At 39.6% G+C, this 23,125-nt stretch overlaps 1 protein-coding gene across 1 annotated transcript in view; it reads left to right on the top strand.

Moving 5' to 3' along the window:
• MICU2 (mitochondrial calcium uptake 2) overlaps nt 1-23,125 on the top strand; it is a 137,764-nt gene that overhangs the window by 71,700 nt on the left and 42,939 nt on the right. Inside the window, exons 5-6 of the mRNA XM_027064533.2 lie at nt 5,576-5,623; nt 7,258-7,340. Coding sequence (XP_026920334.2) covers nt 5,576-5,623; nt 7,258-7,340 — 131 coding nt within the window. The remainder of the gene's footprint in view (nt 1-5,575; nt 5,624-7,257; nt 7,341-23,125) is intronic.

Genomic DNA, 23,125 nt, shown 5'->3' with positions numbered 1-23,125 from the left:
AACACTGATACGGGGCGCCTGGGTGGCTCTGTCGGTTGAGCATCTGACTTCGGCTCAGGCCACAATCTCACGGTTAGCGGGTTCAAGCCCCGCGTCCGGCTCTGTGCCGACAGCTCAGAGCCTGGAGCCTCCCTTGGATTCTGTGTCTCCCTCTCTCTCTCTGCCCCTCCCCCGCTCACGCTTTGTCTCACTGTTTCTCAAAAATAAATAAATGTAAAAAAAATTAAAAAAAACACTAATATGAATATTATAATAGAGGAGAGATTCAACAGGTACACTTTTTTCACATATGCTTTGTTAATTTTTTTATTTCTTTATTGATATTAATGAAGTCACTTGAAAAGAATGTAAAATTTAGCTACACTGAGAACAATTTTAAATATTCCATTTTACCACATAAAATACATATCAAAAATTACACCATATGATAACTAGCAAAAAATAGTATACCTTTGAAATAAGAAAATAACTTATCCACCATTCATTACTATAAAGAAAAGTACGAGTTATCGTGCTTTTTTTTGCAAGTTCCAGAAAGGTTTTATTACCTCCAGAGAGGAGAGGTTCAGTCCTTGGCTGCCGCTTCCCTCATGTCTTCCTCTCGGCACAGACGTGTGTCCCCACCCTGTTCTTGGTGAACTTGAGGACGCACTTGTCCTTGGAGACCTGGAGCAGCCCCATGGCACACGCTCGATGAACAAAGCTGCACACCTCTCACATCACGTCCTGCGCGAGCCTGGTGTGCTTGCTGAGGCGCCCGTGGCCGCGGCTGTGCCTCAACTTGCTCCCGTCCTTAGTCACCTTGTGGCCCTCGTTGAGGCCCAAGGCCAAAGGGCAGTGCACAGCCACGGCTGCTACTCCTCAGGGACTCCCGCAGCGTGCAGCTCGTATGCGTTCTTGTAAACTGAGCAGAATTCTGGGGGTGCCTGGGTGGCTCATTCGGTAAGCATCCGACTTCAGCTCGGGTCATGATCTCGCAGCTTGTGGGTTCAAGCCCCGTGTCGGGCTCTGTGCTGACATCTCGGAGCCTGGAGCCTGGTTTGGATTCTGACTCCCTCTCTCTGCGCCTCCCCCGCTCGCACTTTGTCTCTCTCTCTCTCTCTCTCTCTCTCTCTCTCTCTCTCTCCTTCAAAAATAAATATAGGGGAGCCTGGGTGGCTCAGTTGGATAAGCGTCCGACTTCAGCTCGGGTCATGATCTCGCAGCTTGTGGGTTCGAGCCCCTCGTCGGGCTCTGTGCTGACAGCTCGGAGCCTGGAGCCTGCTTCGGATTCTGGGTCTCCCTCTGTCTCTCTCTCTCAAGGGTAAATAAACATTTAAATAAATAAGTAAATATTAATTTTTTTTTATTTTAAACTGAGCAGAATTCTCAATATAATACAGTCCTTAAAGATGTACTGAATATAAATTAAATACATTGTAAGGTATATAAACATGTTCTTATGATAGATGTATTAATCTCGCTTTGGGAAACAGAGTTCTCAAAATTGCATTCAGTAGCAAGTCATTTTTTAGAATGGTTCCAAATTTAAAATATTTTTAGAGAAGCATAGTCATTAACAGAATTTAATCCCCTCTTCTTGTGGCCCTTCCTTAAGGATTCATTAACAAATTTTTAAATATAGTTATTTAAAATACTTTCCTGTTTGGCATGTACTTTTAAAACATTGCCATTTACTTAACAATTAAATGTAAGAGATATGTATTGTTTTTCCTGTATTCCAAAGTGTCAGTTTCCTTTAAAAGCGTTTTCAGAGGGCAGATATTGAGAATGCTATTGTAGAATTATATTTTTTTTAATTTTAATTGTAGAACTATATTGTTTATGATGCACTTGAGAGTGTAGGTGCTGTTTTACACTGTCTCAACTCTGTTTATTCAAGCTTTTTATTCAAGTCAGCATGTCAAAGAAAGACACTGGAATTTTCTTTCTCACAAAGTCCCCATTTAGAGGACGTGTACCTGTGTGGAAAGAAGAGAAGAGTGAGGCCTCCTCTTGGCACTAAGCCCACGTCAGTCTAGCATTTTGGCCATTTTTTCACATTACCATAGTCCTTTGAAAATTGGAGGGGAAAAAAAGCCACTCTCCACTTTACTGAGGCTGCCAAGGGATGAAATACTTTGATCCTTCAACTGACACCAGAGCACTTCTCTCGGGTACAAGATATGACAAAACACATTTCTTTCTCTCTCCATATAAACACTGAACGTTTTTAAGGAAAAATACCTGAAAACTCACTGTGGGCTTTTTTATTAAAAAGAAGGACACTGGCTCCAAAATAAAAACAACCAAAAAGTTGGTAATGCACAAAAATATGTCATTAAAAATATTATTTTCATATTGTCATTTAAATTTAAAATATATGCCTGAAGTTACTTGTAGCTAAACCATTGAATTACCTGGATAGAAAGTCCTTACCTGCCTTGCTCTGAACTTGGGCCCCAAGTCTGTGCGCCATCTGATTGGGAGCCGTTAGGATCACTGCCATCACCCTCTGCGGGAGTTCATTCCTGTGTCTAGGCTACCATAGGCCTTAGTTCCCATTGCTTCTTCCACATGGATGTTATTTCGGACCATCACTGACTTTTTAATTTTCATATTTAGTTTTCATATTCAGCCTTATCTGTCATCCCACCCCACTTAATTAAATTTTCATCCATCCTTTGAAGACCATTTTTAGAATTACTTCCTCTGTGACATCTCTGATCACCTCTGACATCTCTGCAAATGATTTCACATACTTCCAAAGTCGGTAACTTTTACTATCACGGTCTCTTAGTAGTATATAGCATTTTTATAAACATTTTTATTCCGGCCTCCTTGATGGAAGTATACAGTACCATCTATTACGAATTCTTGCCAAAAATCCAACTTGAATCTCAGCACACTTCTGGATCCAAGGACTAGTGTGTAGAAAATATAGAAGTTAGAGGAACATTTGAAATGACACCAAGAAGATGCAGTCAGCAAAATTCTAGACGATAAGAAACTTTACAGGACTGACGACCAGGCATCTTTAACAACTAAGTTGAAAGAGAGGGGGTAAAGACACGGGAGAATCTATAGATTTTTTTTAAAGAGATTTATAGCACAGGGAACAAAAGAAAAATGTTAAACTTTTGTGAATCAAAGTACACAGAAAAGAGAGTGAAAAGACAACCCACAGAATGGGAGAAAATATTTGCAAATCATATATAGGGGTTAAAATCCAGTATATATAAAGAACTCCTGTAACTCAACGACAACAAAAAAAACCAAAGAACCCAATTGAAAGGGAAAGACTGGAATAGACATTTCTTTGAAGAAGATACATGATTGACTAATTCCCACATGAAAAGATGCTCCACATCACCAACCATTAGGGAAATGCACATCAAAACCATAATGAGACAGCACATCATAAATACCATTATTATCAAGAAAAAAATTAACAAGTGTTGGCAAGGATGTGGAGAAATGATAACCTCTCTGCACTGTTGGTGGGAATGGAAAATGGTGCCACCACTTTTGAAAAAAGCATGGGTGTTCCTCAAATTAAACATAGAGAATGACCATATGATCCAACAATTCCCCTCTGGGTACGTACCCAAAAGAATTAAAAGCAGAGATTCAAACAGATATTTGTACACCAATGTTTGTAGCAGCATTAATCACAATAGCCAAAGAGTGGAAACAACCCAGATGTCCATCAACGGATGGATAAACAAAATGTGGCCTATGCATATAGTGGAGTATTATTCAACCTTAAACAGGAATGGAATTCTGACACGTGCTACCATGTGGATGAACCTTGAAGACATGATGCTAAGTGAGCCAGGCACAAAAGGACAAATATTGTATGATTCCATCTATATGAGGTCCCTAGAGTAGGCGAATTCATAGAGACAGCAAATAGGGTAGAGATTATAGGGGCTGGAGGCAGAATGAATGGAGTTAGTGTTTCATGGGTATGTGGTTTCAGTTTGTGGTGATAAAAAAAGTTTTGATAATCATTGCAAAACAGTGTGAATTTACTTAATGCCACTACCCTGTACATTTAAAAATGGCTAAAATGGCAAATTCTGTTATGGGTATTTTGCCACAATAAAAAAAAAAAAAAAAAGTGACCTGAGTCCTGTTGACCAAGTACAATGCAAGGACCTTCCTTGAATACTGATTTGAGAACACTTGAAGAATTATTTTCCTGATACAGGGACGTTTGTAAAAGTGGTATGAATCTGATGATATTGAGGGATTATTGGTAATTATTTGGAGGGAGGGAGCCGTGCTTCTAGAGATACAGCTTGGATTTTCTACTATGAAATAATATATGAGATTTGTTTCAAAATAATCCAGTGGGAAGTGGGAGAAAGGAATGGAAAGAGGTATAGATAAACCAAGATCTGTCATGAGTTGATAATTACTGAAGCTGATATATGTGTAATACAGTTATTCATTATATTCTCTCTACTTTTGTGTGTGATTGAAGTTTTCCATGATAAAGTTTTTTTTAAGTGTGTATTTCGCTATTGGATCAAATTTATGATCCGGAAGGAAAATTTTTTTGGCTTATCAGGAGGCCATGATTTACAAGATACATCTTCTGTATCTATTGCTATTCTTTTCATTGCAGGCACATAAAACCAGACACTATCTATTTGAGCGAGAAAGGACAGACGTGGAGCTAGTGGCCAGACACAGAGCTAGCTTCAAGTTCAACTTAATCCAGGGCTCAGACATCACCAGCATCCATCTTGCATACCTGCCAGTTAGGGTTGGCTGCATTCTCAGGCCCTAAACACTGGCTGTCTGGAGTTCCAGGCCCTCTTTCCACTGCCTCACATTCCTAAGTGAAACATTCTCGCATCATCAAAGCCCAGGAGGGCTGGCGGAGGGGAAAAAATGAAGTGAAGGATTCAGCATTCTCATCAGAAATGCCACTCGGAGTGACCCAGCCTAGGTCAAGGCCCATCGCGAGTCCCTGCAGCCAGACATGTGCAGCCTGCTCCTTAGCTTGGCTCAGCTTCTTGCCCATCTCTGCGCCGATTCTGTGAGAGGACAGTGATTGGCTGAGCCAGTCAGCATCCACCTTGAGGGGTGAGAATGGGTAGTCCTACGCCTGGCCTGCATGTTGAGAATGGAGAAGGAACGGTTTCCCGAAGGAAGATCAAGTTACTGCTGCAAAGATTTAATTTTCTTATTTTAAATAATATAGTTTGGCCTTTGGTATATCAAGATCTCCATTACTCTCCTGAATTTTCAAATTTGCTTCACTTGAGATATTGTGAATGGTGAAATTTGAGTGCGAATCGCATAAAGTGCCATGGAAATCAAACCTGTAGTGGATGCCTATTATTTGCTAGCCAACATCCATCCCTCCTTTTACTGGTAATCGTAACCTGATGAAAAAACACAGTATCTTTTTTTAAGTATTAGTACTGCACTTAACTCTCTATTGTAGATGTTTTCCACTGTGTCAAAGAGAGGTAAATTAAAGTAAAAATGTGTGTGTTTTTAATTCAGTGAGGTTTCCATATAGTACCTATATGTGATTACTTCTAAACATCTCCTGATGTTTTTATTTTCTCTCTTTCAGGACTGATATCATATACCGAGTATCTTTTCTTGCTTACCATCCTCACTAGTAAGTATCCCGCAGTTTGTCTCTGTGATCATGTGGAATTCTCTGTTCTTGCCAAACAGTGTTTTGGAAGTTTGGCATTTATGTCTTTTTTCATTGCTATCTTAGTTTCTGTGTCAACAAAATGATACTGTTGGATTAGATTATCCCTTCTACCTCCCTTGTACTATGGCTCCCCATAACTTTGTCTCCTTAAAAGACTTGTTGAACAGAAGAATGAGACTTAACCTTCGCATATTTAAAACCCCTCATTAGATACTCTTCAAACTTCCTGACCAGTACTCTTCAGACTGGTCATGAAAATCGAGGAATGAGTGAGAAACTTTCAGAACTTGGAGCAGAGTAAGGAGACATAACAACTAAATGCAACATGATTTCTTTCAATTTTTTTTTAAATGTTCATTTATTTTTGAGAGAGAGAGAGAGAACAGGGGAGGAGCAGAGAGAGAGAGAGGAAGAAACAAAATCTGAAGCAGGCTCCAAGCTCCTAGCTGTCAGCACAGAGCTGGACTCATGAGCTCAAACTCAGGAGCCGTGAGATCATGACCTGAGCCGAAGTCAGACACTTAACCAACTGAGCCACCCAAGTGCCCCCAACGTGACTTCTTGTATATGATCCTAAAATAGAAAAATAGCATTGATGGAAAAACATGAAATCCAAATAAAGTCTGTAGTTCAGTTGAAAATACTACTACCAGTGTTAATTTCTTAGTTTTGACAACGATACTGTGGTTATATAAGATGTTAAAAATAGAGGAAGCTGGGTGAAGAGTATGAGAACTCACTATGCTATCTTTACAACATTTCTTAGGGCTAAAATTATTTAAAAATAAAGTTTGGTTTTTTTCCTATTTATTTATTTTTGAGAGAGAGAGAGAGAGAGAGCAAGCAGGGGAGGGGCAGAGAGAGAGGCAGACACAGAATCCGAAGCCAGTTCCAGGCCCTGAGCTGTCAGCACAGAGCCCGACGGGGGGCTCGAACCCACCAACAGTGAGATCATCACTTGAGCTGAAGTCAGAGACCTAGCCAGCTGAGCCACCCAGGCGCCCCTCGAAATAAAAAGCTTTTTAAAAACCCTACTCTGAGAGGAGCGACAGTTGGTTAAGCGTCTGAGTCTTGATATTGGCCCCAGTCGAGGTCTGGCAGTCATGAGATCGAGCCTCGTGTCGGGCTCCACACGGAACATGGAACCTGCTTGGGATTCTTTCTGTCACTCTGTCTCTGCCCCTCCCCTGCTCACTCGCTCTCGCCCTCTCGCTCTCAAAATAAATAAATAAATCTAAAAAACAAAAACCCTACTCCGAGGAAAGGAAATCGAGAGTAATAATCTGTACGAAAATAGCCGAGCTATCATGAGAATAGAGGAAACCCCTGGTAGGGTTAAAGAAATAAATTAAGTTCTCAAATGGATTTTGCCTTGAGAAGCAGAGCATTTAGCAGCAGAACAACACGTCTTCGGAAATAGATCAGCCTCTGAAAATTGTTATAAGAAGAGGTCGTTTTTTCTCTGTTGAGGCACTTGCATAATAATTTCTGGAAGCTTTTTTTTTTTTCAAATTCGAAGACCTAGGGATCAGCAAATATAATTTGCATTTCACCAACATTTAAGTAACTGTTCCCTTTTCACTTAATTACAGAACCCCATACTGGGTTTCATGTTGCTTTTAAAATGCTGGATGCAGATGGTAATGAGATGGTTGAGAAAAAGGAATTTTTTAAGGTAAGTAGATGCTACTTATTTTTGGCTTATCATAAAACACTTGGGTGTTTGTGTGATTTTACATTTCCATAAAAATAGAAATTATATCCACTGCTTACATATGAAATGTCAAGAAATCATTTGTACATTTGGAAGTGTAAAATTTTCTGTAGTGCAGCCTTGAGGGAAACTGTTGAGCAACAGAGTATAAGATGCCTGTGGGAGAAATGGACTTAAGCATCTACGTTTTGTAGGGTTTTGTTTTATGATAATGATAACGCTAATATATATAATGTATATAACGATAATAGAAATAATAGAAAAATGAAAAAGCTACAATAGGTATAAATGGGTGCAGGTTTTCCAGGAATTTGCTAAGGCTAATATTTGAAAGGCTGGAAATATGTTTAGGTGAAAATATGTTTCCAAGACAACTCTAGGACATGTGACCAGTAAATTTTACTTCATTCCAAGAATGTTGATGGCAGTATTAAAAAAAACCTCACTGTGCATAAACTGTTGAGTATGTGACAGAGTTAAATGTTGTTATTTTTTTAAACTGTTTTAACATTTATTTATTATTGAGAGAAGGAGAGAGAGCATGAACATGGGAGGGGCAGAGAGAGGGGGAGACACAGAGTCAGAAGCAGGCTCCAGGCTCTGAGCTGTCAGCACGGAGCCCGACACGGGCCTCAAACCCACGAACCGTGAGATCGTGACCTGAGCCGAAGTCGGAAGCTTTACCTACTGAGCCACCCAGGGGCCCCGAGTTAAATGTTTTTTATCTATTAGAGTGTTTTGTGGAGAAAAAAAACACAACATAGTAAATAGATAACACAGTGCTTTGTACATACTGACTTCTTTGAACTATGATTGGTAATGCATACATACATAAATGACTATGGCTTTTTTTTTAAAAAAGCCTTTAAGACCTGAAGCAAATGGACTCTTTTACATGTAGGAATGTAAAAGAAACACACATTTTGGAAAACGAAATTGGCAGTTTCTTAACTCTACTTGGCAATTCTACTCCCATGTATTTAGTCAAAGGAAGAAAACATGTTCACCCAGAGACCTGTGTATGAATGTTCGTAACAGCTTTATTCATAATAGCCCCAAACTGGAAACAGAACCTAAGTGTTCGTCAAGTGACTAGATAAACAAATTGTATTCATACAGTAAAATACTACTCAGCGATATAAAGGAAAAGTTACTGATAAACACAACAACATGGATGAATCAAGGTGCAACAGACAGTACACAGAGCGGGTGATTCCTCGGATACGAAACTCTAGAAAAGGAGCGTATCTACACGAACAGAAAGCGGATCACTGGCAGCCTGGGCCTGAGAGGGAGTGAGGAGTTGACTGCAGTTTCCATGAGGGAGCCTCCTGAAGTGCTAGAAATATTTCAGATCTTGGGGAGGATGGTAGTGACATGGGCATGTAAATGTGTCAAAACCCATCGAACTGTATGTGTTTTATTATCATACAAACTATACGTCAGTAACCCCTTTGACAAGGTTCCATACCACAGGCTTTGCAAATTTAATTACTAAGATATTTGGTTCTCTGTATAAGAAACTGTCTCAAAGACTAGAAGCGAAGAACATAGCAAAAGTTCTAATCAGAGAATAAACATAAAACAGAAAATAGGCTCGTAAGTATTTAACATATGTGGAAATCCGGAAGAGGATATAAAGAGTGCATGAATGTTAGCATACGGGGGAGACTAAGGTCAGCGACATGAACATCTGTGTGAGTAAACAGGTGAAATTCTCAGTGTTGGAAAGTGTAGCACAACCCATCTTACCCAGTGTGGCCGCCATCGGTAATTGTTCCACTGCCTTAAAAAGTCTGTCCGAGTGGGGAATCATTTTGAAAGATAAAGATACTTACGTAACAGACTTTTTAATTAACTTAAGTAAATACACATCCTTTTTTTTTTTTTTTTAACATTTTTCTTTATTTCTTTTTGTATCCATTTCGGAACCAAGGCCTTTTCTTTAGAGTGGAGCCACTGGTTGGATTCTTGCTACACAGTCTCATCATTTATCACCTGCAGTTTCCACTTTGTTTTCTTTAAAGGGCAGAAAAAATGTGAAGACAGGTATGAAGCACTCAATGTAGAATCCTTCAAGATTTGGTGATTTTCCCCACTCTTTACAGACATACCCTAGCTAATCAGAAGCAACTTTTTTTTAGTAGTGTCCCTTTAAAGCACAGCTCTGAAGTATTCCTCTCACTTTTTTATTGCAGCAACTCTTTTCAGACTCCTTTTTCATTGATACAGCATTTGCATTATTGCAAGTGACTTCACGCACACCCCTTTGTGCATGTAGTCAAGGCCCAAGAACTCAATGAAACAAGCTAGCCACCAGGACAGGAATCAATGCAGGCTGTCCCCTCGCGGCTTCCTTGACATGGCGTTTTCTGAGGGGCCTGGCAGCTCCCGGTGACAGTGGCCCACTCATTTCAGGGTGTTGCCAAACATAAGACACTAAATGTTACGCTTTTATATTTGGAGTTTATATCGCTTTCAAAAACAAAAAGAAAACTCACATAAACTGTCTTCTGTGCTTGGCGCATCCATTTCAGGCTCTTCTGGTTTCTTTCACCAAATTCAGTTGTCTTTGAACCTACATTCTCACCTCAGGCAGAAAAAGGAGAACCAATGTCCTAGTGTCCCCAAGTAGTTAACTTCTACCTTCAGCTTCCTGGTGTTTCCAGAAAACCACATTACTTCACAGAAGTATTGAGTTAAATAATTACAGTAACAAGTGCAATGAGCGTAATTGGTTTGGAAACACACAAAAATTAGAGCAGATACTGAGCTCAACTGCTGAGAGCAGGAATATGCAAGCAAGCTTGAGACTGGCCAGGAGCTCGCTGGGAATATCTATCCCGGAGTTCTGCAGGGGCAGTAGGGAGCCTTGATTAATCTGCATTGGTTAAGTTTTTGGTTTTTTGTTTGTTTGGTTGGTTGGTTGGTTGGGGTTTTTTTGCTACATTTTATTTGAGGAAACAACCCAGTATACAACTATAGGAATTAAATTCTGGAATATCTAGAAAGGAATGGACTCAGCATAACTACCCTCAATACCCCCAATATTTCAGACCAGTATGTTGGTATATAGTTCTTGAAGGTGTGCTAAAACACACAGAAAATACACCCTCACACTAGAACAGATACCTTTGGATTGTTGTGTGGTTAGGTGTACTTTACAAAACACACAGAAAAGTTTCAAAACAGGAACAACTGAAATAATGGGAGGTAAGAGGCTGCTTTATGAGGACCTATCTTAAAAGTAGGTGTGTGTCATGGAAAGACGAAATGTATGATCTTCTATGTAGAATCCAACAAAAAATCAGACTCCTAGAAAGAGATCAGATTTGTGGTTACCAGAGGCGAGGCTGGGAATTGAAGGAAGGTGGTCAAAAGGTACAAACTTGGAGCTAGAAGATGAGTCAGTGCTGGGGGTGTAACGTGCATCATGACAGCCATAGGGTTTACATAGGAAAGTGGTTAAGAGAGTGAATCCTCGGAGCTACCATAACAAGGAGAAAAGATTTTTTTTTGTTGCCTTTTTTTTTTTTTTGCATGTGTATGAGATGATGGATGTTAACTTACTGCAGTAATCATTTCAGAACTTCTCTAAGTCAAATCATTGTACACAGGGAGGTATGTCGATTATATCTCAGTACAACTGGAAAAAGATAAGACTCCTGGAGGTCTCTTTCTCTCTCTGCCCCTCCCCTGCTTGTGCTCTGTCTCTCTCTCTCTCTCTCAAAAATAAATAATAAAAAAAACTTTTTTTAATTAAAAAAGGCATCGCTAGTTTCCTATCACTGGTGTCAGTGAGATCTTTATGTCAGTTCTAGTCATCTAGTTTTTCTTCCAATCTCCAGTGTACCGGGAAGACAGGCAACAAAGCTTGTTAAAATTAGGTATAAAATACAGACTCTATTACTTGCACTCTCCAGTAAAGTAGCCCGTAGCCATATGTAGCTTTTGGGCCCTTGAAATTTGGCTTGTGGCCAAAAAAAACTTAAGTTTGTACATTTTAATTAATGTAAAATCTAAATTTAAAACCTGATATTCCCTTTAGGTATTCAGAAATTTTTACATGTGTTTGAAGCTACCTGGGTATAGGGAGCCCCTTTTAAATTGTAAATCTTATGAAATCTGAACGCAGATCAAGTATTTCCAATGAAATGTAAATCTGAATTGATTGTTCTGTAAATGTAAAATCCACAGTGGATTTTGAAGAAAAGAGAAAGGAACGTAAAACATCTGAATTTTTATATTAAATACATGATGAAGTGTGATGGGATATTAATTCATTTTCATGTGTCTTTTTTTGTTGTTTTTATTTTTTTGAATGTGGCTACTCAAAAATTTTAAATTACTTATGTAACTCCTTTATATTTCGATTGGACAGCACTGCTTTCGAATATACAAGACTATAAATTCTGAGAAAGTTTCGTACATATTTTATCATATGCCCTTAAAACAATTGTTTCAAATGCTGAAAAAGATTTTTCTTACGTGTGGGTTTGCATCTTACATAAGAAAGCTAGAGGATTCCAGAGGATTGAAGTTGCCTAAGTATACTTCCAGATAAGTGAAGTTTCACTTACTGTTCAGAAAAACAGGTAGTAATCTTCCAGAATTCAACTTCTTAAACTGGCAGAAGTTAAAAGTAACAGAAAGTTATGGAGAAAACTATACTATGTAACTGCTTAAAGAATATTGGGAATGTTTCACATATTCAAAACATGTGGTTTGAAAAAGATAGAAATTGTGTCATTCTAACATCATTGTAAGCAAGTGTTAGCAAATTTGCTTGTTACCCACAAATCAGTCTGGATAAAGTTTATCATTATAGAGCAACTGGATTATGAAGGCAGCATGGAATTCTACAGAGAAGTTGAGGGTAGTTTAAATGGACAAAATGGGGGGAAAATAAATAAAATAAAATAAAATAAAATAAAATAAAATAAAATAAAATAAAATAAGAAAATAAAATAAATAAAATAAAATATAAAATATGGATTTCTAGGTATCATGGCTCCTACTCAGGACCTCAGATGAAAAATTACTCACAAAGCAAGCAGGAAAGGAAATACTAGATAGTCATCATAAATTTATCTTTAAATTCAATTTCATTCAGCATAGGCAAACAGAAATAACCATATTGCTCTATTTAGCACCAACAGTCATTAAATGACCGTCATTACCGGTCCCTCGGGGAAAGAAACTTTATAAAATACAGACCGCTGTAAAAGCATTGTTGCTGTCCCTGTGTGGCCGACATGTGAAGAGACACCTCGGAGGCGGAGTCCCCAACGTGAACTGCACTTCACCACCGGGAGCAACCAGTGGACGGCTGTCAGAGACAATTGTGCTTCAGTTCTCAAGAATTATCTCGGTCCACAGTGTGAAAGCTGAACTAGAAGGGAAGAGACTGGAGATAGGTGGCTTGTTGCACTGTTACAGTAGTCCAGTCTACAGCTGCGAATCAAAGTGGGAAATACGGTCAAGACGTGCTGTGGAATAGGCTCTGAGGAACCCGGTTTCCAGCTGGATTGAAGAGGCGAGGGGAGAGGAGACATGAGTGGTCGCTCCTTTTTCCAGCCAGCCCAGCTAGGAATTATGGTAGCACTAACTGATCTAAGAGGACAGAAGACTAGCTCTTACTGAGGATTGGTTATGTTCAACATACATGTTGCATGGTTGCGTCTTTGCAGCAACCTGCAAGGTAAGGAGTAGTATCCCCATTTTAAATATAAAATCGATATACAGTCAATATAGCAGCCATGATTTGACTCCAAGTCAGTCCATCCAGTTCTACAGCCCTGCTCTTTCCTTAATGTTAGCCGGCCTCATTTGAAGGAGAATGCAGAGGAGGACTGGGTTGAAAAAGATCTTAACTCTGAGCTTGGAAATGTTGACCTTTATAAACTATTGGGACATCTCTGTAGAGATAGATATGAGTAGCAACCAACTGTCTGGAGATAATAAGGTAGCCGGGATTAGGAAGCATCCTGATACAGGTGATAATTAAGTCATGAGAGTATGTGACCTAAAGGGGAGAATGTAGAGTGAAGAAGGATAAGATCAGAGTTTTGGAAAACAGTTGCATTTAAGAGGTTAAGCTGAAACTGAGAAACCAAGAATGAAATTGAGAAGGAGCAGAGTACAAGAGAAGTAAGAAAAAGCCCAGAAAGTGCAGGATAATGGAATCCAGGGAAGAAACGAGCAACAATGAAGTAATGTTTAACATCAAACTTTTTAAAAGTGGTCAAGTTGGATAGCGACAGAGTAGAGGACTCCCTAAATTTTGTAGGTCTTTGGGAGCCACTACAGAAGCAGTTTGAAAATAGTGGTAGGGACCAATGCCATAGAGCAAAAGACTAACGAGGAGTGGATAGGAAATGCAAAATCGATTGGAGGAGTTAGGATGTAAGAGTAGTAGGGGGACCCTGGGCTTCCTTCAAACACCGCTAAATCAACATCAAGTCATTTTGAGCACTAGGAAATCAGTGTGAGAATTAAGAGAACAATCTGCATAATTTGAGGGAGAGAACCTGGCAGGCTTATTTTAACAAAGAAATCAAAGCACACCTAGTTAAAAGTCCAAACACTGCCCACTGCAAGCAAGGAGGAGCTCTGCAGAGGACTGACCTTGGGGAAGGAGCAGCCAAATCACAGTAGCAAAGTGTAGACCACATACACCATGAATACTTTCTGAAGCACCAGGCCCTGGACAGTGTATGACCCCTTCTTAAGATAGCAAGACTCTCAGGAGCAGGAAGCATAACAAGCTTTCGTAACACACAAAGACAGAAACCTAGAGAAAATGACAAGGTGGAGGAACCCCCCACCCCACAGAGAAAGATCAAGAAGAAACCACAGCCAGGGATTTGCTCAAAACAGATATAAGCAATACATCTGAACAAGAATTCAGAACAATAGGCTTGAAAAAAGCCTAGAAGACACCAGAGAAAGCCTTGCTGCAGAGATAAAAGACCTAAAAACTAGTCAGGCCAAAATAAAAAATGCTATAACTGAGTTGCAAAACCAACAGGATGGAATCACAATGAAGGTGCAAGAAGCAAAGGAACAACTGGGTGACATAGAAGATAAAAGTATGGAAAATAATGAAGCTGAAAAGAAGAGGGGAAGAAAAGTATTAGATCATGAATATATACCTAGGGAACTCAGCAGTTCCACGAAGTGCAATAATATTCACACCTTAGCAGTCCCAGAAGAAGAGCAGGGAGAAAGGGGGAGAGGGTTTATTTGCACAAATTACAACTGAGAACTTCCCTAGTCTGGGGAAGGAAGAGGCATTCAAATCCAAGAGGCACAGAGAACTCCCCTGAAAATCAACAAAACAGGTCAATACCAAGACCTATCATAGTGAAATTTGCAAAATACAAAGATAGAGAAAAGCACAAAGATCCTTAATCTACAAGGGTAGACACATTAGGTTTAGCAGACACATAGAAACGTGGCAGGCCAGAAGGGGGTGGAATGATATATACAGCGTGCTACAGGGAAAAATATGCAGCCAAGAATACTGAATCTAACAAGGCTGTCATTCAGGATAGAAGGAGAGGTTAAGAGTTTCCAGGATAAACAAAAACTAAAAGAGTTTGTGAACACTAAACCAGCTCTATAAGAATTATCAAAGGGGACCCTTTGAGCAGGAAAGAGAGACCAAAAGCAACCAAGACCAGAAAGGAACAGAGATGATCTACAGGAACACAACTTTACGGGTAATACAATGGCACTAACTTGATATCTATCAGTAATTACTCTGAATATAAATTGACTAAATACTCCAATCAAAAGACGTAGGGTATCGGAATGGATTTAAGAAACAAGACCCATCAATATGCTGCTTACAATAGATCCATTTTAGACCCAAAGACAGCTTCAGATTGAAAGTGAGGGGATGGAGAACCATTTTTCATGCTAATAGGCATCAAAAGAAAGCTGGAGTAGCCATACTTCTATCAGACAAACTAGATTTTAAACCAAAGACTGTAATAAGAGATGAAGAAGGGCATTGTATCCTAATAAAGAGATCTACTCAACAGGAATATCTAACAGTTGTAAATATGTATGCCCCAAACTTGGAAGCAGCCAAATATATGAATCAATTAATAACAAACTTAAGCTCACTGATAATCATAGAGTAATAGTAGGGGACTTACAACACCCCACTTATAGCAATGGACAGATCATCTAAGCAGATCATCAAGGAAACAATGGCTTTGAACGACACACTGGACCAGATGGACTTAACAGATACTTTCAGAGCATTTTGTCCTAAAGCAGCAGAATACATATTCTTTTCAACTGCACATGGAACATTCTCCAGACTAGATCACATACTGGGTCACGAATCAGGCCTTAACCAATACAGAAAGATAGAGATCATACCGTGCATATTTTCAGACCACAATGCTATGGAACTTGAAGTCAGCCACAAGAAGAAATTTGGAAAGACCACAAATACTTGGAGGTTAGAGAACATCCTACAAAAGAATGAATAGGTTAACCAGGAAATTAAAGAAGAAATAAAAAATACATGGAAGCAAATGAAAATGAAAACACAACATTCCAAAATCTTTGGGATGCAGCAACGACAGTCATAAGAGGGAAGTATGTAGGCCATAGCTCAAGACGCAGGAAAAGTCTCTAACTCACAACCTAACGTTCCATCTAAAGGAGCTGGAAAAAGAACACCAAATAAGCCTAAAACCAGCAGAATAGTAAAGATTAGAGCTAAAATAAATGGTGAGCAATTCTATGCCAACAAATTGGGCAATCTGGAAGAAATGGATACATTCCTAGAAACATAAACTACCAAAACTGAAACAAGAAGAAATAGAAAATTTGAACAGACTCATCATGGCCAGCAAAGAAATTGAACCAATAATCAAAAATCTCCCAACAAACAAGAGTCCAGTGCTGGATTGCTTCCCAGAGGAATTCTACCAAATATTTAAAGAAGAAATCCTACCTATACTTCTGAAACTGTTCCAAAAAATAGAAAAGGAAGGAAAACTTCCAAACTCATTCTGCCAGGCCAGTATTACCTTAATTCCAAAACCAGACCAAGACCCCACTAAAAAGAAAGACTACAGACCAATATCCCTGATGAACATGGATGCACAACTCTTCAACAATATACTAGAAAATCAAATCCAACAGTATATTAAAAGAATAATTCACCACAATCAAGTGGGATTTACTTTTGGGGTGCAGGGCTGGGGGTTCAAGATCTGCAAATCAATCGACGTGATATGCCATATTAATAAAAGAAAGGATAAGAACCGTGTGATGTTTTCAATGGACACAGAAAAAACATTTGACAAAATACAGCATCTTTTCTTGATAAAAACCCTCAAGGAAGCAGGGATAGAAGGAAAATACCTCAACATCATAAAGGCCATATATGAAAGGCCCACAGCTAATATCATCCTCAATGGGGAAAAACTAAGAGCTTTCCCCCTGAGATCAGGAACATGACAGGGATGTCCACTCTCCCCACTGTTATTCAACATTGTATTGGAAGTCTTAGCCTCAGCAGTCAGACCACACAAAGGAATAAAAAGCATCCAAATCAGCAAGGAAGAAGTCAAACTTTCAGGCTTTGCAGATGGCATGATACTTTATGTGGAAAACCCAAAATATTCCACCAAAGAAATTGCTAGAACTGATACCTGAATTCAGCAAAGTCACAGGATGCAAAATGAACGTACAGAAACCTGTGGCATTTCAATACACCAATAATGAAGCAACAGAAAGAGAAATCAAGGAATCAATCCCATTTACAGTTGCACCAAAAACCATTAAGATACCTAGGAATAAACCTAACCAAAGAGGTGAAAGGTCTGTACCCTGAAAACCGTAAAACACCGATGAAAGAAATTGAAGAAGACACAAACAAGTGGAAAAGCATCCCATGCTCATGGATCAGAAGAAAAAATGTTAAACTGTCTATACTACCCAAGGCAATCTACACATTTAGTGCAATCCCTATCAAAATAACACAGCATTTTTCACAGAACTAGAACAAACAGTTATGAAATTTGTGTGGAACTAGAAAAAACCCCGAATAGCCAAAGTAATGTTGAAAAAGAAAAGAAAAGCAGGAGGCATCAAAATTCCAGACCTCAAGCTGTATTATAAAGCTGTAATCGTCAAGACAGTATGGTACTTGCACAAAAACAGACAGAGATCAGTGGAACAGGATAAAAAACCCAGAAGTGGACCCACAACTGTATGCAATTAATCTTTGACAAAGAAGGAAAGAATATCCAATGCAAAAAAGACAGTTTCCAACGAATAGTGTGGGGAAAACTGAACAGCGACATGCAGAAGGAACCTGGACCACTTTCTTACACCATACACAAAAATAAACTCAAAATGGATGAAAGACCTAAATGCGAGACAGGAAACCATCAAAATCCTAGAGGAGAACACAGGCAGCAACCTCTTTACCTCAGCTGTAGCAACTTCTTACTAAACATGTTGCTGGAAGCAAGGGAAACAAAAGCAAAAATGAACTGTTAGGACTTCTTCAAGATAAAAAGCTTCTGCACAGTGAAGGAAACAGTCAACAAAGCAAAGGCAACCTGTGTCATGGGAGAAGATGTTTGCAAATGACATACCAGATAAAGGGCTAGTATCCACAGTCTGTAAAGAACTTACCAAACTCAACACCCAAAAAATAAATAATCCAGCTAAGAAGGAAATAGGCAGAAGACATGAATAGACATTTCTCCAAAGGAGACGCACAAATGGCTAGAAGACACATGAAAAAATGCTCCACATCACTCATCATCAGGAAAATACAAATCAGAACCACAATGAGATACCACCTCACACCTGTCAAAATGGCTAAAATGAACAACTCAGGAAACCACAAATGTTGGTGAGGATGCAGAGAAAGGGGAACCTTCTTCCACCATTGGTGAGAGTGCAAACTGGTACAGCCACTCTGGAAAACAGTATGGAAATTCCTCAAAAGTTAAAAATAACTACCCTACAACACAGCAGTTGCACTACAATACAGGAATTGTATTTACACAAAGTATACAATAATACTGATTCAAAGGGGCAAATGTACCCTATTGTTTATAGCAGCACTATCAACAATAGCCAAATTATGGAAACAGCCTGTGTCCATCAACTGATGAATGGAAAAAGAAAACTTGATGTGCATGTGTATATATGTATATGTGTGTATACATGTGAGTAATGTATGTATACACACATATACATACATGCACATACATCAGAATATTACTCAGCCATCAAAAAGAATGAAATGTTGCCATTTGCAATGACGTTGATGGAGCTAGAGTGTATTATACGCTAAGCTAAATAAGTCAGTCAGAGAAACACAAATACCATATGATTTCAGCCATATGTGGAATTTAAGAAACTAAACAGATGAATATAGGGGAAGGAAGGAAAAATAAATAAGATAAAAACAGAGAGGTAGGCAAGCTGTAAGAGACTCTTAAATAGAGAACGGAGGGTTGCTGGAGGAGAGGTAGGTGGGGGGATGGGCATTAAGGAGGGTACTGGTTAGGATGAGCACTGGGTGTTATATGGACGTGGTGAATCACTAAATTCTACTCCTGCGGCCAATACTACATTATATGTTAACCAACTTGAATTTAAATAAAATCTGGGAAAAAATAATGACTTGTTGAATAAAGATATAGCCACAAAAAAATAAAATAAAATAAACGCTTTATCACTCTTCCTGTCACTAGAATAAATATACAGCCCAGTTTGTTCAAATGTAGACAGTCCAGTGGTTACTTGTACTAACTGCAATTATTTGTAGTGCCCTCCTTCACTCTTACAAGTACCTGGTTTAAATAATAAATTACACGGTTAATATTCAAAAAAAAAAAAAGGAAATACAAAATCGATGTCTGTAGATAAAAATTATTCTTCTGAGATGCTTGGCATTTAAAGAAGGAAATTAATCTGATACTAGTTTAAGGTAGGAAACCTATCTGTCTGCACAAGTGACACCTGAAATAGTGTCATACAGGGTACCATTACGCTCCGCCTACCTCAGTCTACCTCAGGTACAAGAAGAGGACATATTTAAGATTATTACTCAGGTAGAGCCTAATAGTTATGAAAAGGCTGTTCTATATGAAGGTAAAATTCCGTGATATTAATTAAACTGTCAGCACGTTCACAAACCATAAATCCCTCAGACGTGGATGAACTTTCTGCTTTTATCTTGGGCAGTGGCAAAGCATGGGGAGCCAGACCTCAGAGGTACTGCCTCCACCATCGTACATCCCTAGATTTGTGATGTCGGAACTAATTTTACACAGTGGGCACAATAGAGCCTCTGGTAATATCACTGTCATACTTACAAAGACCAAAGTTCTGATTCATTACAGTAATGTTTGATGAAACCCAAGTCTGAATGACAAAGCCTGCAGATAAAGAAGACACTGAACATGAAACTGAAAAAAGACAATAGAAGGCACGTTGGTTTTTTCCTTTGTCGTCTTCAGGTCTCTTCTCACAGTGAAACATAGTTTTCCTACTCCAAGAGACTAGGCAAGTCTCTTTTACTGCATATACAGCCTTCACTGCTAAGATTGTTGAGCATACCTACTCCAAAATTTTGGGGGGCACCTGGGTGGCTCAGTCTGTTAAGCATCCAACTCTTGATTTCGGCTCCGGTCATGATCTCTCAGTTCGTGAGTCGAGCCCTGCATCGGGCTCCGTGCTGACGGTACAGAGCCTGCTCGGGATTCTCTCGTGAGCTCTCCCTCCACCGCTCCCCGACTTGTGCACACTCATTCTCTCTCTCTCTCTCTCAAAGTAAATAAACATTTAAAAAATAATAAAATTGGGATGCCTGGGTGACTCAGTTAAGCGTCCAACTTCGGCTCACATCATGATCTCATGGTTCATGGGTTCAAGCCCCGCGTTGGGCTCGGTGCTGACAGCTCAGAGCCTAGAGTCTGCTTCAGATTCTGTGTCCTCCTCTCTCTCTCTCTCTGCCCCTTCCCGGCTCTCTCTCAAAACTAAACATTAAAAAAATTTTTTTAAATAAGAAAAGTTTTTGGATACTTTTTCTTAACATAATTTAACATGCTGAATTTATGCAACACTTCCTAATACTACAATTTTTGCCTTAAATATTTGGAAAATTCTTAGATGATCAACTTATGAATTAAGAAAAGAGCATGTTACAATATGTCACTGATTTTTTTTAAGTGTAAGGTTATAAAGGTCAAACTTCTAAGCCTATACAAGGTTCTTTATGCTTATCATAGAAATAAAGCAGTAAACTTGATAACTCATGGAGCATAATATAGTCATTTAAAATAACTGCATAAAGGAGCACCTGGCTCAGTTGGTTGAGCATCTGACTTCAGCTCAGGTCATGACGTTGTACTTTGTGAGTTCAAGCCCCACATTGGGCTCTGTGCTGACAGCTCAAGCCTGGAGCCTGCTTCGGATTCTGTGTCTCCCTTTCCCTCTGCCCCTCCTCTGCTCACACTCTGTCTTTCTCTCTCTCTCTCAAAAATAAATAAACATTTCAGGGTGCCTTGGTGGCTTAGTAGGTTAAGCCTCAGACTTTTGCTCAGGTCATCACCTCGCAGTTCATGGGTTTGAGCCCTGCATTGGGCTCTGTGCTGACAGCTCGGAGCTTGAAGCCTGCTTTGGATTCTGTGTCTCCTCCTCTGTCTGACCCTCCCCTGCTCATGCTCTATCTCTCTGTCTCTCAAAAATAAACATTACAAAAAAATTTTTTTTGATACATAAATTAAATACCTGCATAAAGAAAATTGGGGGTATAGGAAAACCCAAACTTACTTCCTCCCGTGGACACCCCAAGTCTGTGGCTGCATATGGATCACTTCCCTCTGAAAAAGACCTGAAACGAGTTGAACAGCTTCCCCACACTGAAAGATAACAAGGCCACATGAAAACGGATAGGAGAGGAGGAGTGTGTCCCTGAGGGGGTTCGAGCCCCACATCAGGCACCCCAACGCTTGGAAGCTACACTGAAGAGGTGAGCTCCCAAAACATTGAAAACCAAGGGGACTTGCATTCAAGAGATCCACAGGGCTGTAGAAAACTGAGACTCTACTCTTAAAGAACTCGTGCACAGACTCACTCACCCCAGGATTCAGCACAAAAGCAGTAGGTTGCAAAGTGCTGAGGCCATCGATGGAGGAAACTCACTGGCCGGTCTTCAAAGCACCTGCTGGAGGAGCAGATGTAGGTGGAGGGGCTCACAAGCACGAGACTTCTGTCTCATTTTAACTCGCTTCTGCTGTTTGCCCCACTCGTGCACTCTCCCGTGGCCCAGCCCTTCTAAACGTGGCAGTGGGCTTGTCCTGTTATGCCAAATTGACAGGTGCGTGCGGTCCACATAAGGGATGCCCCTTAAATGCCTGGCTCTGGTGGCCACAGAGGATTGAATTTTGGGGGCCCACATGACTAAAACAATTGAAGAGACAGTTCTTGACAGGCCACCACTCCCAGGGCACTGTGCAAACAGCTGACTGAAACACATCCCCTGTCTTCCTGTGACCACTCCATCAAGATGAGATACAGCTGTTTTGCCTCATACGTAGAAACAAATACAGAGTCAAACAAAATGGGGAAAAAACAAAAACAGAGGAGTGTGTTCCAGATAAAAGAACAAGATAACTCCAGAAGAACACCTTAACAAAATGGAGATAGGTAATTTACCTGATAAAATGTTCTAAGTAATGGTCATAAATATGCTTGCCTATCTTGTGAGAAGAATGGATGAGTGCAGAGTGAACTTCAACAAAGAGACAGAGATACAAGAAAGTACCAGACAGAAGTCACAGAGCTAAAGAACACAATAACTGAACTGAAAAACACCCTCACGGGACTCAAAGCAGACAAGATGAAGAAAGGATAGGTGACCTAGAAGACAGGACAGTGGAACTCACCCACACAAAGCAACAAAAAGGAAAAAATAAAATAAAACAATGTTAAAAAGGGAAAATAGTTTAAGGGACCTATAGGACAACAAGCAGAAAAACATTCACATTTAGGAGTCCCCAAAACAAGAGGGAAAGGGATGTAAAATTTTATTTGAAAAAATGACTGAAAACTTCCCTAACCTGGGGGAGGAAACAAACTTCCAGTTCCGGGAAGCGCAGAGAATTCCGAATGAGATGAACCCAGTGGGATCCATAAGACCGATTATCTCTGAAATGTCAAAATTTGAAGATACAGGGAGACTCTTAAACGCAGCAGGAGAAAAACAACTTGTATGTACAAGGGAGACTCCACGGGACTGTCTTAAACAAAGTTTAAGCAGAAACTTTGCAGGCCAGAAGGGACTGGCATGATATTCAAAGTGCTGAAAGCAACAAACTTTAACCAAGCATACTTTCCTCAGCAAGGTTATCATTCAGAATTGAAGGAGAGATAAAGAAGTGTTCAAACACTAAAGGAACTCGCCACCGTGAACTGGCCTTATAAGGAATTTTAAGGGACTTCCTCAATCTGAAAAGAAGGGGAGCTAATTGGTAACAAGGAAACATCTCAAGAGAAAAATCTCAATAGTCAATGCAACTGTCGTGGAAAAATCACAAATCTGGCATGAAGCTTAAAAGAAAAAAGTTAAAATAACTATAACTACAACAATTAGTTAATGGGTATACAAAATAAAAACATGTTTAATGTGACATCCAAAACCTAAACTGTGCAGGGGGAGGGGAGTAAAAATGTAGGTTTTTAGAGTGCAG

Source organism: Acinonyx jubatus, chromosome A1 (genome assembly GCF_027475565.1).
Source record: "Acinonyx jubatus isolate Ajub_Pintada_27869175 chromosome A1, VMU_Ajub_asm_v1.0, whole genome shotgun sequence".
In the NCBI taxonomy this organism is placed as follows: domain Eukaryota; kingdom Metazoa; phylum Chordata; class Mammalia; order Carnivora; family Felidae; genus Acinonyx; species Acinonyx jubatus.
This window is presented reverse-complemented; position numbering and strand designations above follow the sequence as displayed.